Source organism: Tamandua tetradactyla, chromosome 11 (assembly GCF_023851605.1).
Source record: "Tamandua tetradactyla isolate mTamTet1 chromosome 11, mTamTet1.pri, whole genome shotgun sequence".
Classification (NCBI taxonomy): Eukaryota; Metazoa; Chordata; class Mammalia; order Pilosa; family Myrmecophagidae; genus Tamandua; species Tamandua tetradactyla.
In genome coordinates this window covers 93,132,863-93,153,181 of record NC_135337.1, presented here as the reverse complement: position 1 = coordinate 93,153,181, position 20,319 = coordinate 93,132,863, and the positions used below count along the sequence as shown (strand labels likewise).

Here is a 20,319-nt window from a genome sequence, read left to right as displayed (position 1 = left end):
AAGAAAATTGGAGTCTAGATTGCACCTTTAATGGCAGTCACATTTAGTCCAGAGCAGGAATTGTTATTTCTAGATTTTTATTTTTTTATTTTTTTTCCTTTTTTTTATTAATTAAAAAAAGAATTAACAAAACAATTAGAAATCATTCCAATCTACATGTACAATCAGTAATACTTAATAACATCACATAGTTGCATATTCATCATTTCTTAGTACATTTGCATCGATTTAGAAAAAGAAATAAAAAGACAACAGAATAAGAATTAAAACAATAATAGAAAGAAAAAAACAAAACAAAAAACCTATACCTCACATGCAGCTTCATTCAGTGTTTTAACATAATTGCATTACAATTGGGTAGTACTGTGCTGTCCATTTCTGAGTTTTTATATCCAGTCCCATTGTACAGTCTGTATCCCTTCAGCTCCAATTACCCGTTCTCTTTTTTTTTTTTAATTAATGGAAAAAAAGAAATTAACCCAACGTTTAGAGATCATACCATTCTACATATGCAATCAGTAATTCTTAACATCATCACATAGATGCATGATCATCATTTCTTAGTACATTTGCATTGGTTTAGAAGAACTAGCAACATAACCGAAAAAGATATAGAATGTTAATATAGAGAAAAAAATAAAAGTAATAATAGTAAAATCAAAACAAAGCAAAACAAAACAAAAACCTATAGCTCAGATGCAGCTTCATTCAGTGTTTTAACCTGATTACTTTACAATTAGGTATTATTGTGCTGTCCATTTTTGAGTTTTTGTATCTAGTCCTGTTACACCGTCTGTATCCCTTCAACTCCAATTGGCCATTATCTTACCCTGTTTCTACCTCCTGCTGGACTCTGATATCAAGGACATATTCCAAATTTATTCTCGAATGTCTGTTCACATCAGTGGGACCATACAGTATTTGTCCTTTAGTTTTTGGCTAGACTCACTCAGCATAATGTTCTCTAGGTCCATCCATGTTATTACATGCTTCATAAGTTTATCCTGTCTTAAAGCTGCATAGTATTTCATCGTATGTATATACCACAGTTTGTTTAGCCACTCTTCTGTTGATGGAGATTTCGGCTGTTTCCATCTCTTTGCAATTGTAAATAACGCTGCTATAAACATTGGTGTGCAAATGTCCGTTTGTGTCTTTGCCCTTAAGTCCTTTGAGTATATTCCCAGCAATGGTATTGCTGGGTCGTATGGCAATTCTATATTCAGCTTTTTGAGGAACCGCCAAACTGCCTTCCACAGTGGTTGCACCATTTGACATTCCCACCAACAGTGGATAAGTGTGCCTCTTTCTCCGCATCCTCTCCAGCACTTGTCATTTTCTGTTTTGTTGATAATGGCCATTCTGGTGGGTGTGAGATGATATCTCATTGTGGTTTTGATTTCCATTTCTCTAATGGCCAGGGACATTGAGCATCTCTTCATGTGCCTTTTGGCCATTTGTATTTCCTCTTCTGATAGGTGTCTGTTCAAGTCTTTTTCCCATTTTGTAATTGGGTTGGCTGTCTTTTTGTTGTTGAGAAGAACAATCTCTTTATAAATTCTGGATACTAGAACTTTATCTGATATATCATTTCCAAATATTGTCTCCCATTGTGTAGACTGTCTTTCTACTTTCTTGATGAAGTTCTTTGATGCACAAAAGTGTTTAATTTTTAGGAGTTCCCATTTATTTATTTCCTTCTTCAGTGCTCTTGCTTTAGGTTTAAGGTCCATAAAACCGTCTCCAGTTGTAAGGTCCATAAGATATCTCCCAACATTTTCCTCTAACTGTTTTATGGTCTTAGACCTAATGTTTAGATCTTTGATCCATTTTGAGTTAACTTTTGTATAGGGTGTGAGAGATGGGTCTTCTTTCATTCTTTTGCATATGGATATCCAGTTCTCTAGGCACCATTTATTGAAGAGACTGTTCTGTCCCAGGTGAGTTGGCTTGACTGCCTTATCAAAGATCAAATGTCCATAGATGAGAGGGTCTATATCTGAGCACTCTATTCGATTCCATTGGTCGATATATCTATATTTATGCCAATACCATGCTGTTTTGACCACTGTGGCTTCATAATATGCCTTAAAGTCAGGCAGCGCGAGACCTCCAGCTTCGTTTTTTTTCCTCAAGATGTTTTTAGCAATTCGGGGCACCCTGCCCTTCCAGATAAATTTGCTTATTGGTTTTTCTATTTCTGAAAAATAAGTTGTTGGGATTTTGATTGGTATTGCATTGAATCTGTAAATCAATTTAGGTAGGATTGACATCTTAACTATATTTAGTCTTCCAATCCATGAACACGGTATGCCCTTCCATCTATTTAGGTCTTCTGTGATTTCTTTTAACAGTTTTATGTAGTTTTCTTTATATAGGTTTTTTGTCTCTTTAGTTAAATTTATTCCTAGGTATTTTATTCTTTTAGTTGCAATTGTAAATGGGATTCGTTTCTTGATTTCCCCCTCAGCTTGTTCATTGCTAGTGTATAGAAATGCTACAGATTTTTGAATGTTGATCTTGTAACCTGCTACTTTGCTGTACTCATTTATTACCTCTAATAGTTTTGTTGTGGATTTTTCCGGGTTTCGACATATAGTATCATCTCGTCTGCAAACAGTGATAGTTTTACTTCTTCCTTTCCAATTTTGATGCCTTGTATTTCTTTTTCTTGTCTAATTGCTCTGGCTAGAACCTCCAACACAATGTTGAATAATAGTGGTGATAGTGGACATCCTTGTCTTGTTCCTGATCTTAGGGGGAAAGTTTTCAATTTTTCCCCATTGAGGATGATATTAGCTGTGGGTTTTTCATATATTCCCTCTATCATTTTAAGGAAGTTCCCTTGTATTCCTATCTTTTGAAGTGTTTTCAACAGGAAAGGATGTTGAATCTTGTCAAATGCCTTCTCTGCATCAATTGAGATGATCATGTGATTTTTCTGCTTTGATTTGTTGATATGGTGTATTACATTAATTGATTTTCTTATGTTGAACCATCCTTGCATACCTGGGATGAATCCTACTTGGTCATGATGTATAATTCTTTTAATGTGTTGTTGGATACGATTTGCTAGAATTTTATTGAGGATTTTTGCATCTATATTCATTAGAGAGATTGGTCTGTAGTTTTCTTTTTTTGTAATATCTTTGCCTGGTTTTGGTATGAGGGTGATGTTGGCTTCATAGAATGAATTAGGCAGTTTTCCCTCCACTTCAATTTTTTTGAAGAGTTTGAGGAGAGTTTGTACTAATTCTTTCTGGAACGTTTGGTAGAATTCACATGTGAAGCCATCTGGTCCTGGATTTTTCTTTTTAGGAAGCTTTTGAATGACTAATTCAATTTATTTACTTGTGATTGGTTTGTTGAGGTCATCTATGTCTTCTTGAGTCAAAGTTGGTTGTTCATGTCTTTCCGGGAACCCGTCCATTTCATCTAAATTGTTGTATTTATTAGCGTAAAGTTGTTCATAGTATCCTGTTATTACCTCCTTTATTTCTGTGAGGTCAGTAGTTATGTCTCCTCTTCCATTTCTGATCTTATTTATTTCCATCCTCTCTCTTCTTCTTTTTGTCAATCTTGATAAGGGCCCATCAATCTTATTGATTTTCTCATAGAACCAACTTCTGGTCTTATTGATTTTCTCTACTGTTTTCATATTTTCAATTTCATTTATTTCTGCTCTGATCTTTGTTATTTCTTTCCTTTTGCTTGCTTTGGGATTAGTTTGCTCTTCTTTCTCCAGTTCTTCCAAGTGAACAGTTAATTCCTGCATTTTTGCCTTTTCTTATTTTCTGATATAGGCATTTAGGGTAATAAATTTCCCTCTTAGCACTGCCTTTGCTGCATCCCATAAGTTTTGATATGTTGTGTTTTCATTTTCATTTGCCTCGAGGTATTTACTAATTTCTCTTGCAATTACTTCTTTGACCCACTCGTTGTTTAAGAGTGTGTTGTTGAGCCTCCAGGTATTTGTGAATTTTCTGGCATTCCACCTATTATTGATTTCCAACATCATTCCTTTATGATCCGAGAAAGTGTTGTGTATGATTTAAATCTTTTTAAATTTGTTAAGACTTGCTTTGTGACCCAGCATATGGTCTATCTTTGAGAATGATCCATGAGCACTTCAGAAAAAGGTGTATCCTGCTGTTGTGGGATGTAATGTCCTATAAATGTCTGTTAAGTCTAGCTCATTTATAGTAATATTCAGATTCTCTATTTCTTTATTGATCCTCTGTCTAGATGTTCTGTCCATTGATGAGAGTGGGGAATTGAAGTCTCCAACTATTATGGTATATGTGTCTATTTCCCTTTTCAGTGTTTGCAGTGTATTCCTCACGTATTTTGGGGCATTCTGGTTCGGTGCGTAAATATTTATGATTGTTATGTCTTCTTGTTTAATTGTTCCTTTTATTAGTATATAGTGTCCTTCTTTGTCTCTTTTAACTGTTTTACATTTGAAGTCTAACTTGTTGGATATTAGTATAGCCACTCCTGGTATTTTCTGGTTGTTATTTGCATGAAATATATTTTCCCAACCTTTCACTTTCAACCTATGTTTATCTTTGGGTCTAAGATGTGTTTCCTGTAGACAGCATATAGAAGGATCCTGTTTTTTAATCCATTCTGCCATTCTATGTCTTTTGATTGGGGAATTCATTCCATTAACATTTAGTGTTATTACTGTTTGGATAATATTTTCCTCTGCCATTTTGCCTTTTGTATTATATATATCATATCTGACTTTCCTTCTTTCTACACTCTTCTCCATACCTCTCTCTTCTGTCTTTTCAGTTCTGACTCTAGTGCTCCCTTTAGTATTTCTTGCAGAGCTGGTATCTTGGTCACAAATTCTCTCAGTGACTTTTTGTCTGAGAATGTTTTAATTTCTCCCTCATTTTTGAAGGACAATTTTGCTGGATATAGGAGTCTTGGTTGGCAGTTTTTCTCTTTTAGTAATTTAAATATATCATCCCACTGTCTTCTAGCCTCTATGGTTTCTGCTGAGAAATCTACACAGTCTTATTGGGTTTCCCTTGTATGTGATGGATTGTTTTTCTCTTGCTGCTTTCAGGATCCTCTCTTTCTCTTTGACCTCTGACATTCTAACTAGTAAGTGTCTTGGAGAATGCCTATTTGGGTCTAATCTCTTTGGGGTGCGCTGCCCTTCTTGGATCTGTAATTTTATGTCTTTCATAAGAGTTGGGAAATTTTCAGTGAAAATTTCTTCCATTAGTTTTTCTCCTCCTTTTCCCTTCTCTTCTCCTTCTGGGACACCCACAACACGTATATTTGTGCGCTTCATATTGTCCTTGAGTTCCCTGATACCCTGTTCAAATTTTTCCATTCTTTTCCCGATAATTTCTATTTGTTTTTGGAATTCAGATGTTCCATCCTCCAAATCACTAATTCTATCTTCTGTCTCTTTGAATCTGTCATTGTAGGTATCCATTGTTTTTTCTATCTTTTCTACTTTGTCCTTCACTTCCATAAGTTCTGTGATTTGTTTTTTTAGTTTTTCTATTTCTTCTTTATGTTCAGCCCATGTCCTCTTCATGTCCTCCCTCAATTTATCGATTTCGTTTTTGAAGAGATTTTCCATTTCTGTTCGTATATTCAGCATTAGTTGTCTCAGCTCCTGTATCTCATTTGAACCATTGGTTTGTTCCTTTGACTGGGCCATATTTTCATTTATTTGAGCGTGATCCGTTATCTTCTGTTGGCGTCTGCGCATTTAGACAGATTTCCCTGGGTATTGGATGCAAAAGTTTGGAAGATTTTTCTGTGAAATCTCTGGGTTCTGTTTTTCTTATCCTGCCCAGTAGGTGGCGCTCGTGGCACACGTTTGTCTGCGGGTCCCACCAGTAAAAGGTGCTGTGGGACCTTTAACTTTGAAAAACTCTCGCCGTCCGGGAGGTTCGCTAGCTGAAGCGGCTTGAGCCCGCCCGGGGTCCGAACGCAGGGAGGGTTGCTGGCCGCCACAGCCCGGGAAAGAGCCCGTCCGAATTTCCTAGTCGGTTCGGGGCGACAAGCGTGGAGGGAGGGCACCAGTGGCAGTGGCCCGCCTGGGAGAGTGCACGTTCCCGGGGAGTCACGGGTTTGGAAGGGGCCTCCCCCACCCGTCACCGTTCTCCGTGGCCTGGGGATTTCCGATCCAATTCTCTCAGTTGGTCCAGGGGGCTGCGCATGGTGTGGGCACCAGCTGCCGCGGTTTCAGGGTACCACCTCTCCAATTCTCCCAACCGGCCCGGGAAAGGGGAAGGGAGTGACTCCGGCCGCTTGCCGGCCCACCCGGTGAGGCCCGCGCGCCTCAGTGATCTCACCCAAGCTGCTTCTCTCAGCCAGCCAGCTGTTCCAGGATGGGGTACGCTGTCTTTTTTATCTCTGTTGTGGCTTTGGGCGCTTTCTGTATCATTTCTACTCCCCTAGTAGCTGTCCTGGGGAAGAAACTAAGATCTGCGCGTCTTACTAAGCCACCATCTTCTCCGGAAGTCTATTTCTAGATTTTGAGAGGCTTTTCTATGTATGTATGGTCTGGTACTTCCCTGAAAATTGGGGCACCTGTGTGACACCTCAGATCCAGAGTAAGACTTCTTCAATGTTGAAGGTCAACATTGCCACATACAATAGCTGTGAAATAAACTGAAGTAGAGATCAGGCTTCAATCAGATAAAAATGAATTTGATCAGGTCAGGACTAAGGGAAATCAGAATACAGGGATCGGGAAGACATTGTTGGTATTTTAGAACTTCACCTACTCTATGAGACCAAAGGAAGAGAGCTTTATTTTGTCCAGAACCTAAATTTTCTGTCACACATAATCTAACTCAACCTGTCTGGATAGAGCATTTAAACAACCAAACACAAGAAGCTCAGAATGCGAATGAGGGCTTGTAAAGCTTAATATAATGCCTGGATACATCTTAGAGTATGTTGAGCAGATAATTAAAAAGTATTGGCAAATCTCCAGAGGGTCAAGAAGAAAACATACGGAGCTATTAAATTTTGCCACTAGGGAAACCCCTGACATTGTCTCAAACATTAATGTCTCCCAAGTCAATGGCCAAGCCCTTGATCTTGGGACTTGCTACTTTGAAGCTTATTTATATAGAAGAGAAGTTTACCTATAGCCTACCTATAGTTATACCTAGGAATTATTTTCAGAGGACCTCTTCTTTTGCTCAGATGTGGTCTCTTTTTCTCCAAGTCCTATTTTCCAAGTTAAATCGTTACTGTCTCCCTGACTTGGGACATGACATCAAAGGGTGAAAATCTCCCTGACAATGTGGGACGTGACTTCCAGGTATGAGCCTGGCCTGGCACCATGGGATTAACAATAATGCCTTTCTGACCAAAAGGCATAAAATTGTAACGAATAAAGTATCAGTAGCTGAGAGAGTTCAAATAAAGTTGAGAGGCTACTCTTATGTAAGCTTCAGCTAGACATTTCTACTTATCATGGCTTGCCAAATCTGAACCAAAAACATTCCTGCCAACCCTAAAGAACACCTAGGGCTTTATCTGAGATTCTACAAAGGTTCCATCACTTTGAGTACTTTCCAGAAACCTACAACCTCTAGAAGTGTTCCTAGGCCACACCTGTCCTGAAACCCAGAGGGACAAGCCTCTCCAGAGCATCAACATTTCCATCTCCCTATCACATATTATTGATAGCTTTTTCCAACATAAAAAAATTAGAATAAGCATAGCCCAAATACCCCTAAAGAGTACAAGAAAGATCAAAGGAGAATGTGAAATTATGACAGAGAAGATAGGATTTAACAAAGTGATGGCTGAATCATTATATTGATCTTCCTTTTAGTCTCTAGTTTCTTAAAGCAGCTAGAAGTACAAACCTAAAACTGTCGTCGTGTTACCCATACCAAACTCTGAAATCTGTTCTACAAGTAATTGTTGCAGTGTGTCATGAAATTTATTGCTTTTTTTGCATATATGTTATTTTTCACAGTGAAAAAAATTAAAAATAGTGCATATGAAATGGCGTCTGAGAAGTGCTGCCTACAGGTATCCATTGAGAAGATTTGAATTAGATCAGAGCCCAAAAGGAGCATTTAATATGAAAGGAAGTACCTAATGAAGTTCTTTTTATGTTCTCACATTAGTTTGTATGATGTTAATTTCAAAGTTGATAACGTGTTTTGTGAATGAACAAAGTAAACAAAACTGGGTCAGAAGGTGAAAGATTTACGTTTTATGAAAATAAACATACTTTAAAAAAAGCTCTATGAGTTTACATGTTTTAGCTAGTTCAAGTTACTCCAATAATACAATATCTGTCTCTTTGTGTCTGACTTATTTCACTCAATCTTAAGTTCCCAAGATAGATCCATATTGTCATATGCTTCAGGACATCATTCCTTCTTACTGCTATATAGTATTCCATCCTATACTATAATATACTACATTTTGTGTGTATATATATATATGTATATATATATACACACACACATATATATATATACACTACATTTTGTTTATCCACTCATTTGTTAATGAACTCTTCAGTTGTTTCCATCTTTTTGCAATCCTGAATAATGCCACGGTGTGCATCAGTTTGAAAATGTCCATCACGTCACTGCTTTCAGATCTTCTGGGTATATACTGAGTAGCAGAATCAGTGTGTTGTATGGCAACTCAATGTTTAGTGTCCTGTGGAAGTGCCAACCTGCCTTCCTCAGTGGCTGTATAATTACATTTCCCTAGCTGTAAGTGTTCCTATTTCCAGACATCCTCTCCAACATTTGTAGTTTCCTGTCTGTTTAATAGTGGCCAGTCTTATAAGTCTGAGATGATATCTCATTGTGGTTTTGAGTTGCATTTCCCTAATAGCAAATGAAGAGTAACATCTTTTCATGCACTTTTTAGCCACTTGCATTACCTCTTTGGAAAAATATCTATTCATATCTATATCCACTTGATAATTGGGTTGTTTGTTCTTTTGTTGTTGAGTTGTAGGATTTCTTTCTATGTACAGGATGTCAAACATTTATCAGATATATGGTTAACAAATATTCTTTCTCATTGTGTGGGCTGCTCTTCACCTATTTGATGATGTCTTTTGAGGGGAAGAAGTGTTAAATCTTGAGGAGTTCCTGTTTATCTGTTTTTTCTTTAGTTGCTGGTGATTTGAGTGTAAGGTTTAATAAGATATCTCTTATCAGCAGGTCTTAAAGATGTTTCCGTATATTTTCTTAGTAATTTTATGATATTGGTTCTTACATTTAGGCCCTTGATCCATGTTGAGTTCATTTTTGTACAGGGTGTGAGATAGGGTTCTGTTTTATTTCTTTGGATATGGATATCCAGTTATCCCAGCCCAATTTATTGAAGAGACTATTCTGTTCCAGTTCAATAGATTTGGAGACCATATAAAATGACCATAGACCTAATGATCTATTTCAGAACTCTCAATTTGATTCCATTGATCAATATTATATCGTTGTGCCAATATTATGCTGTTTGACCACTGTGGCATTATAATAAGTTTTAAAGTCATGAAGTGTAAGTCTTCCCACTTTGTACTTCTTTTTAATGATGCTTTTGGATATTCAAGGCCCTTTTCCCTTCCAAATGAATTTAATGTCTTACTTTTCAAGTCCACAAGTAGATTGTTGGGATTTTGTTTGGTATTGTATTGAATCTGTATATTAATTTGGGTAGAATTGATGTGTTACTGACAGTTAGGCTTCCTATGCATGAACATTGAATGCTCTTCCAGCTATTTAGGTCTTCTTTAATTTTTTTTAGGAAAGGAAATTAAGTTATTACTAGCATATAGGAACACTACTGATCTTTTCTCATTAATCTTGTATCTCACTAACTTGTCAAATTTATCAGGTCCAATAACTTTGTCATACATTCCTTGGGATTTTTCAAATATAAGACCATGCCATATGCAAATAATGAAAGTTATACTTCTTCCTTTCCTACTTGGATGCTTTTCATTTCTTTTACTTGTCTAGTTTCTCTAGATAGAACTTCTAGTACAATGTTGAAATAACAGTGATGATGGGGGCATCCTTCTCATTTCTGATCTTAGGGGGAGAGCTTTCAGTCTCTCACCATTAATTATGATTCTAGATATGATTATGTGATTTTTTCCTTTCAGTTTGTAACCGTGTTGTATTACATTGGTTGATTTTCCTTTTTTGAACCACCCTTGCATGCCTGTGGTGTGTAATTCTTGGCTGTATTGTGTAATTCATTTAATGTGCTGTTGGATTCGATTTGCAAGTATTTTTTGAAAAATTTTGCTCTGATATTGATCAGAAAGATTGCTGTGGAGTTTTCCTTTCTTGTAGTATCTTTATCAGGGTTTGGTGTAAGAGTGATGTTTGCTTCACAGAATGAGTTAGGTAGTGTTACCTTTTCTTCAATTTCTTGGAAAAGGTTGAGCAGGAATGGTGTTAATTCTTCTTGTAATGTTTGAGAAAATTTCCCTGTAAAACCATCTCTACCTGGGCTTTTCTTTGTAGTGAGGTTTTTGATGACTGAATCTCTTTACTTGTGACTGGTTTGTTGAGGTCTTTTATTTCTTCTCTAGTAAGTATACTTTGTCCATGGGTTTTTAGGAAATTGTCTATTTCATCTAAGGTGATTAGTTTGTTGACGTACAGTTGTTCATCGTATCATCTTATTTTTTTAAATTTCTTTCAGTTCCATATTAATGACCCCCTTCTCCTTTCTGATTTCATCTATTTGCATCTCCTCTCTTTTTGACTTTGTCATTCTATCTAAGAGTTTGTCAATCTTACTGATATTCTCAAAGATCCAAATTTTAGTTTTACTTAGTACTTTCTTTTGAACCCCAATATGTCTTTTTCCATTTTATCTTTGTTATTTCTTCTCTTGTACTTGCTTTAGGGTTATTCTGCTGCTCTTTCTCTAGTTTCATCAGAGAGTGATGTCATCAAAATGGTAACATAAACATTTATAGACCCTTTTACACTGCCCAAAATTTACACTGTTAACCTTCCTCTCAGCCTTCCACAAGGAGTCTTAGGGCCCTTTACCAGGGTGACTGGGAACTGGGGAAAAGGAAATGATCAGATATTTTATGGATTATTAGACACTGGCTCAGAAGTGACACAAATTCCAGAAGAAACAAAATGTCACTCTGGTGCACCAGTCAGCATTGGGGGTTTGTAGAGGTCAGGTGTTCATTGGGTTTTTAGCTCAGGTCCTTCTCACAGTTGGTGTAGTGGGCTTCCAGACCCATTCTGTGATCATTTCCCTTGTTCCAGAATGTGTAATTGGAATTGACATACTCTGCAACTGGCAGAATCCCCACATTGGTTCTCTGACTGATGTAGGGAGGTCTAATATGGTAGGAAAGCCCAAGTGGAAGCCACCAGAATTGACCCTACCTAGAAAAGTAGTGAATCAGAAGCAATACCATATTCCAGAGGATTGCAGAGATTAGTGCCAGTCTCAATGATGAAGGATGCAGGGATGGTTATTCCCACTGCAACCCCCTGTTCAACTCCTCTGTTTGACCTGTGCAGAAAAGTGAAGGGATTTGGAGAATAAATGTGAATTATTGTAAATGTTAGCAGGTTGTGATTCCAACTGCATTTGCTATTCAAGATTTGGTATAATTGCTTGAGTAAATCAATACATTGCTTGGTCCCTAGCATGCAGCTATTGATCTGGCAAATGCTTTTTTTTTAATACCTGTCAGTAGGGACCACCAGAAGCAGTTTCAATTCAGCTAGCAAGGCCATCAGTATGCCTTCACTGTTCTGCCTCAAGGGTATTTCAGCTCTCAAGCCCTATGTCATAATCTTGACCCCGGGGACCTTCATCATTTCTCCCTCCCACAATACATCACCCTGGTCCATTACTTTGATGACATCCTGCTGATTGGACCTAGTGAGCAAGACTACTCTAGACTTATTGGTAAGGCATTGTGCATCAAGTAATCAGAGATAAATTCGGCAAAAATACAGGGGCTTTCACCACTCTGAAACTTCTAGGTGCCCAGTGGTGGGGGTTTATCAAGATATACTTTCTAAGATAAAAGATAAGCTGTTGCATTGGGCTCCTCCTATAAACAAGAAATAGGCACAATGCCTAGTTGGCCTCCTTGGGTTTGGGAGAGAAGATATTCTTCACTTGGTGTACTACTCCAGCCCATTTACAAAGTGACCAGAAAATCTGCAAGTTTTGAGTGGGGATCAGAACAAGAGAAGGCTCTGCAACATGTCCAGGCTGCTTTGCAAACTGTTCTGCCACTTGGGTCATATGATCAAGCAGATCCAATGGTGCTGAAAGTGCCAGTGACAAATAGGGATGCTTTCTGGAGCCTTTGGCAACCTCTTTAGGAGAATCACAATGCAGAGCCTTAGGATTTTGGAGCAAAACCTTTAAATCTACAGCAGACAGCTACTCTCCTTTTAAGAAACAATGTGTAGCCTGCTACTGGGCCTTGGTCGAGACTGAATGCTTAACCATGGGCCACCAAGTTACCATGAGACCTGAGTTGCTTATCATGAGCTGGGTGTTGTCTGATCCACCAAGCCATAAGGTTGGATGTGCACAATGGCACTCCATCATAAAATGGAAATGTCACATAAGGTAGGGCTCAAGCAGGCCCTGAAGGCACACATATGCTGCATGAGACAGTGTCCAAAATGTTCATGGACACCACTCTTGTCACATTACGTTCTCTTTCCTGGACCAAAGCTATGTCCTCTTGGGGAGTTCCTTACAGTCAGATGACTAAGGAAGAGAAAACTCGGGCCTTGTTTACAGATGGTTCTACACAATATGCAGGGACAACCCAGAAGTAGATAGCTGCAACACTACAACCCCTTTCTGGGATGTCTTTAAAGAACAGTGGTGAGTGAAAACCCTCCCAGTGGGTGGAACTTTAAGCAGTACACCTGCTTGCTCATTTTGCTTAGAAGGCGAACTGACAAGAAGTGCATTTGTGTTCCGACCCATGTGATATTGTTAGTCGTTTGGCTGCATGGTAAAGGGCTTGGAAGGATAATGATTGAAAATTGGTCACAAAGAGATCTGGGGAAGATGTATGTGGCTAGACCTTTCTGAGTGGGCAGAAAACATGATGGTATTTGTGTCCCACGTGAATGCTCACCAGAGGGTGACTTCAGCTGAATAAAGTTGTAATAATCATATGGATAAAATGTCACACTCTGTGGTGAAAAATCATCATCTTTCCTCAGCCACTCTTGCCATTGACTCTTGGCCTCATGAACAAAGTGACCATGGTGTTAGGGATACAGGTTTTGCATGGGCTCAGCAACATGGATTTCCACTGACCAAGGCCAACTTGGCTAAGCCATTTTTCACTGCTCAATTGGCCAGCATCAGAGACCCAAACTCAGTCCCCAATATGGCATGATTCTCTGAGATGGTCATCCTGGTACCTGTTGATTACACTTTGATTACTTTGGACCACTTCTAACATGGAAGGGGCAGCAAATTTTTCTAACTGGAACTGACACATACTCTGACATACATACACAATGATTCTGCAAAAATTACCTTCCATGGACTTATGGGATGCCTTATCCACTGACAAGGTATTCCACACAGCATTGTTTCTGATCAAAGAATCCACTTCTCAGGAAATGAAGTACAAGAATTGGCACTTGCTCATGGATCTCCGGGCTTACCATGTCCTCCATCATCCCAAGGCAACTGGTATGATAGAACAGTGGAATGGCTTTTGAGAACCCAATTATGGTGCCAACTAGGTGGCAATACCTTGCAGAGCTGGGGCCATGTTCTAAAGTGGGCTAAGAATGCTTAGAATCAGCATCCAGTATGTGGGGCAGTTTCTTCCAAAACCAGGATTCATGGGTCCAAGAATCAAGGGGTGGAAATGGGAGTGGCACCACTCACCATCACTCCTAATGATCCACTAGAAAAAATTTTTGCTCCTGTCCCTGCAACCTTAAGCTGGCCTGGTCCACAGGTTTTTATTAAAAAAGGAGAAGCACTCCTACCAGGGCACACATCAATGATTCCATTGAACTGGAAGTTAAAAGTGCCACCTGGCCACTTTGGGTTACTCAGGCCACTGAATCAACAGGCACAAAAGGAGACTACTATACTGTCTTGGGTGAATGATCCTGTCTATCAAGGGGCAAAAGGGTGCAAATACACAATGGAGGTAAAAAGAGTTTTCATGAAATATAGGAGATCCCCTAGGACTTCTCTTAATACTACCATGCCCGATGATTAATGCGAATAGAAAACTGCAACAACCTAATCCAGGCAGGACTAACAATGGATCAGAAACTTCAGGAATGAAGGTTTGACTCACCCACCCTCAAAAAAATAAGACCAGCTGATGTGCTTCCTGAGGGCTAGTGGAAGATGGAATGGGTAGTAGGAGAAAGTGATAAATATGAATTATGACCATGTGACAATTATAGAAATGAAGACTGTAAGCATAGGAATATTTTCTCTCTGTTTTGTTATGAGTATGTTTGTAATTGAATATAAGCAAATATCTTGTTTCCCTCTTATCATATGACATAATTTTTACTGTTCATTTTATAGTATTTAAGTCATAGGATAAGAAGTTTAAGAATGAATGTTACTTAAGGACTTGCACCCTGTTCTGGAGAGATGTAGTGCATTTCTGCTTGTATACAGGACAGTTGAGCATTGTTAGGCAAAGCGTATGTCTGTTATTGTGTTCTATTTGGAAATTAAGCATGTTTTAAGGTGCTGTGGATAGCTGCCAAGTAGACAAGGGGTGGACTGTGATGGTTAGTTTCTGCTGTGTACTTGGCCAGGTTATGTGCCCAGTTGTCTGGTCAGGCAAGCACTGGCCTGACCACTGCTGCAAGGATCCTTCAAGGGTGGTTGATAAATAAGAAGGTTGGTTCATTAAACCATCAGTCAGCTGATTGCAGCTGTGGCTGGCTTGATCTGTGATCAGCTAAGGGCATGTTTCCCACAAATGAGTCAATCCAATCAGCTGGGGAGTATTACAGAAGAAAAGAGACATTTTCACTGTTTCTTCAGCCAGCAAGTCTTTCCTATGGAGCTGTTCAAGACCGTTCATCAGAGCTGTCAGCTTCATAGTCTGTCATATAGATTTTGAACTCTTCCATTCCCAAGGTTGTTTGAAACGGCTTTATAAATATCATATTTAAAGCTATCTTCTGTTAGTTCTATTTCTCTTAGAACCTGACTGATACACTCCAATATCTCCAAAGATGCTGTGATTCACCCAGATATTATCAGGGAAGAGTCCATGTTCACTGAATGATGAAGTTGAAAACTCTGACCCCAAGAATGAAAGTTAGAGGATTCTTCTTGAAGATAAATGTGTATTTTATCAATACTTGAGAGTTAATATAAACTTGAGTAGACTGAGTGGAAGTAATAACATAATTTATTGTCATATAAAGCACTGTTAAGTAAGAGAAAATCTGACAGTGAGGGAACTAAGTTGGAATTGACTTACAGAATAAGAAAGTATTTGCAGTCTAAATTATTATCAAAATGAGGTGAACTTAGTGAGACAGAAAAGAGAAGCTGACAAAGATAATAAAGAAGAAGAGAGCATTATAACAAAAAGTAACCATTAGCAAAAAGTTATGTTCCAAATCTTTATTATCTCTTAGAATATTATCCTACATAACAGTTCTCCACACACACACAAATTAATAGTTTTCAAGAAAATTTACTTGCTCATTACCACTTGAAATAAATGGGTATTTCCATGTTAATGCTGTTTCAAAGTTGGAAATTATTTTTAAAAAGGAAAAGAACATCAAGTCAGAAGTGATTGGAGACATGGGAGTAAGAATTTTTTTTTTTTTGCATGGGCTGGCACCAGGAACTGAACTCGTCTCTGGCATTGCAGGTGAGAACTCTGCCTGCTGAGCCACTGTGTCCTGCTCAAGAATATGATTTTAGATGTATTTAAAACAAAGTACAAAGATATATTTAGATGTATTTAAAACAAAGAAAATATAGAGCACATGTAAAAGTAATTTATTTCATGTCTATAAATTAAGGAAGAAATATTTAGAGACATTACAAATAAAGATTTCTGGATGTAATCCTGCTCTAATTACTCATGGGCTCTTGCCCTGCCACAAGAAAGGTGTACCTGTCATTCATTAAAATTGACAATACCAAAAAGATTTCTCATGGCTCCCTTTATGTCCTTGTTCCTCAGACTGTAGATAAAAGGGTTCAGCATGGGTGTGACAACAGTGTACATCACTGAAGCTATTGCATTAGCCCTGGATGTTTGGGTAGCAGCAGAACTGAGGTAGACCCCAAGACCTGTACCATAGAACAAAGAAACAACTAAGAGGTGAGACCCACATGTGGAAAATACCTTATACTTCCCACTTGTTGAAGAAATTCTCAGTGTGGAGGATACAATCTGAGAATAAGAAAAAAAGATGCCAATGAGAGGAATAATACCCATCAGCCCGGTGGCAATATACATCTCTATGGTGTTAAGGAGTGTGCCAGAACAGGCAAGTTGTATAACCTGGTTGACTTCACAGAAGAAGTGGGGAATCTCCAATTCAGTACAGAAAGACAATTGCAATACCAGTAAATCACGAAGCAGAGAGTCCAGTACACCCATGATCCAGGATGCCAGTACCAGCAAGCTGCACAACCGTGGGTTCATGATTATCATGTAGTGCAGGGGGTGGCAGATGGCCACAAAACGGTCATAGGCCATTATAGAGAGCAGAAAAATGTCCAACTCTGCAAAAAGTATGAAGAAATACATTTGCGTGAGGCAGCTTTCATAGGTGATTGTCTTGTCCTGGGTATAGAGGTTCACCAGCATCTTTGGGATGGTGGTAGAAGTGAAACAGATGTCAGAAAAGGACAAATTAGCAAGAAAGAAGTACATAGGAGTATGGAGGTGAGGGGCAGAGATTGTGACCAGGATGATGAGCAGATTACCAGTGAAGGTGACCAGGTATATTGACAGAAACAGTCCAAAGAGGAAGGGCTGCAGCTCTGTCTTGTCTGAGAGTCCAAGGAGGAAAAATTCTGAAACATGAGATTGGTTTTCTGATTCCATGTAGCTGGTGTGGCAGTCAGGAAATATACAAGCATTATATTTTAAAATGAGCATCATAATCCAACAATACAATTATTTATTACATTTTTCACATTACATAAACCAATATATATATATATATATATATATATATATATAACATCTTACAAATAACATTAATAAAGTCTTGTGTTTTGTCAATGGATAATGTTCAATACAACTGAACAAATTCAGATGATTTAAAAAGCTGCCATTTTCTTTCTGACCCACCACAGTTAGCAAACTAGTTCCTAACCATAACCTACTCCTAAAAGTCAGCACTCCTTGCCCAATTTCTCTGAGATAGAATCACCTATATTATCGTAACTTAAAGTATGGTCTATGAACCACCACCATCAGCATCATTTTGAAGCTTGTTAGCATATAGAATTCCAGGCCATACTGAATCAGTATCTCTATTTCCTGAGTTGCAAAGTGATTAATACACAGATTATGGTTTAAGAGGCAAACATCAGTGGACACCTTCAGTGATAGAAAGCCCCCTTATTTCTCTTTTACATTCTATTTAACTACAATTAAGGGTGACGCCACCATGACCTTAAATTTTCCTCCTTGTGATTTTCATCAGCTGCACTTAATTAGGGTCTCTGGACTTGAATAGGCAACTTTGGGATAATTAACCAGAGTATGCCTTCCTTCTCTAATAACTGGTCTCCACTGCATCAGCAGTATGATGAGCTTTTGCAGCCACAAATATACTATTGCAGTAAATATGGTCAGGAGAAGACATAATAGAATGTAGTCCAGTGAGCATCTTTCTCCATCCTTGAGCCTGGCAATCTGAGAATTTGGGTTTGTGATTCTGAGATTCCAGTTAGTTGAGGAACTTTAGGATTAACATAGGAGTGTTAGTCTTCTGCACATGGCATGGAGAGGCATAAAAATACTTTATAGAATCTAAGAGAAGAATAATTTGAGGAAATTTCAGGGAAAAGAGCCGAGTAGGGAGCTCCAGGATTCAGTCTTCCCACCAAAACAACTATTAAACAGGCAAGAATTGTCTCCAGCAACTATTTTCAAACTCTTGAGACAGGAAGTACACTGCACAGCATCCAGGCAAGAGTGAGTGGAAGAGCCTAAAAACCTATAGAAAGGATTGTAAATTGTTCTCCACATGGCAGCTAAAGCACACACAAACCACTTCTAAGGTGGCTGCTTTGGGCTCCAGAAGTTAGCTACCTTGCTTTGGCAAAAGGGACACAAAAACACTCATCCCAAAGAATGGTTTGGGCATTGCCAATCCCTGAGTACTTCTATGGATTCACAGATTTGTGTTACTGTAGTCTGTCTCTATGGGCAAATATTTTCTCAAAAATACCTTGGATAGAGTTAGCTGTGGCCAGTAGTTCTACATCCCTAGAAAGTGGCAGAAATGGAGATTTAAAGATGCAGTGCTACCTCAGGTCTTCAGGGGAACGTTAGCTGAAAAGGTTTCATTTGCTGGGAAGACAATGAAAACTCAATTTGGGGTAGCCATTTGAGAAACTTTTGGAACACTTTCTGACCTCTATTCAGGGTGCAAAAGAGCTGGTCTGTTCACTCATCATGGGTCTCTGGAATGGTTTTGATGAAAAATAATGACTTGGGAATGTCTTTCAGGGTGACAGTCATCCAGAATTTGCCATCAAAGGTAGCAGCAGATTAAGACAAAAAGGAATATAAGCTATTATAGAGTTACACAGTCTGGAACAAAAGATTCCTGGCTAAAAACACTCAGGAGAGGGAGATCTGTCTCCTGGAAAACAGATGGTGCAACCAAACTCCTGTAAATAGGGGAACTCCAAAACAACTGAGGACAAGTATTCCGGACTAGATGGAGGCCCAGAAAGGGAAGGAAAACCACAGAACTACCTGATAGGAAGAGTGATGCTCAATTAAATATTTGTCTTATCTCCACATGCTTCCAAAATCAAGAAATAACATCTCAGGAAATAAATCCCACACTACACATTTTAGAGGATTAAACTGTATAGGGTGGAACAAAAGAATACAAGAGAAACAAGAAACATGAAATCATGGGCCATCATATTCCTATCCAAAGGAACTGGATAAAAATATGGAAAATAACAACGAAGAAGAGGAGAATGGGGACATACCAAACAAAGATATCATTATCATTTTTAAAAATGATGTTAAAAATACTTGAGGAACAGGAGCAGTTTCAAAGTTTGCAAAAGGGATTGACTTCAACCAGAGACATGAATGAAGCTGATATGGATAGGACTAAGCTAAACTAGAAAACTGGGTAAAGGTTCATATCATCCTTTTCTTAAAATCTCAATTTCTGGGAGAGACTAAAGGACGAGATGTTTATTTGGTGCAAAATTCATATTTTGGGTAGTGCATTTCCTAATTTAACTTGTATGGTCAGTTTAGGTGAACACCATAAGTACATGGGATCTTGAATACGGAGTGAGATTTTGTTGGTTTGTCCAAGTTAGTGTGATATTCTCATAAATCCCAAAGTTACTTGGGCAGTGAATAAAGAAGTACTTGCAAAGTCCCTTTGGAGTAATGGAGAAAGAGGAGGAAATATTCAACGTCCCCATTTGGAGAATTTCTAATACTCTTGTAAGCAGTGGAGACAACCAAATCAATAGGCTGAGCCTTTGATCTTGGGGTTCGCCCTTATGAAACTTATTCCTGCAAAGGATAGACTAAGCCTACTTAAAATTAGGCCTAAGCATCACCCACAGAGAACCTCTTTTATTGATCAGATATGGTCCCTCTCTCTAAGCCAACTCAGCATGTGAACTCACTGCCTTCCCTCCTACGTGGGACATGACTCCCAGGGGTATAAATCTCCCTGGCAATGTGGGACAAAAAACCTGCAATAATCCAGGACCCAGGATCAAGGGATTAGAGAAAGCGTACTTGACCAAAGGGGGAAGAGAGAAATGAGACAAAATAAAGTTTCAATGGCTGAGAGATTTCAAACTGAGTTAAGAGGCTAACCTGGAGGTTATTCTTATGCACTATATAGATATCTCTTTTTAATTTATGGCATATTGGAGGGGCTGGAAGGCAAATACCTGAAACTGTTGTGCTGTGTTCCAATAGCCTTGATTCTTGATGATGATTGTATAAAGATATAATGTTTACAATATGACTATGTGATTGTGAGAACTTTGTGTCTGATGCTCCTTTTATCCAAGGTATGGACAGATGAGTAAAAACTATGGATAAAAATAAATAAATAAATAAATAAATAAATA

The 20,319-nt window shown here is 38.4% G+C and overlaps 1 protein-coding gene across 1 annotated transcript; it reads right to left on the bottom strand.

Moving 5' to 3' along the window:
- Positions 1-16,126: 16,126 nt before the first annotated feature.
- LOC143649257 (olfactory receptor 7A10-like) lies at positions 16,127-17,065 on the bottom strand. Its single transcript, XM_077119418.1, has one exon. The coding sequence runs from the start codon at positions 17,063-17,065 to the stop codon at positions 16,127-16,129; it is 939 nt and encodes a 312-aa protein (XP_076975533.1).
- Between the last annotated feature and the right edge of the window lie 3,254 nt (positions 17,066-20,319).

Excerpts from the sequence above, each read along its gene's own strand:
- LOC143649257 (XM_077119418.1), bottom strand. The coding sequence starts at position 17,065 with ATGGAATCAGAAAACCAATCTCATGTTTCAGAATTTTTCCTCCTTGGA.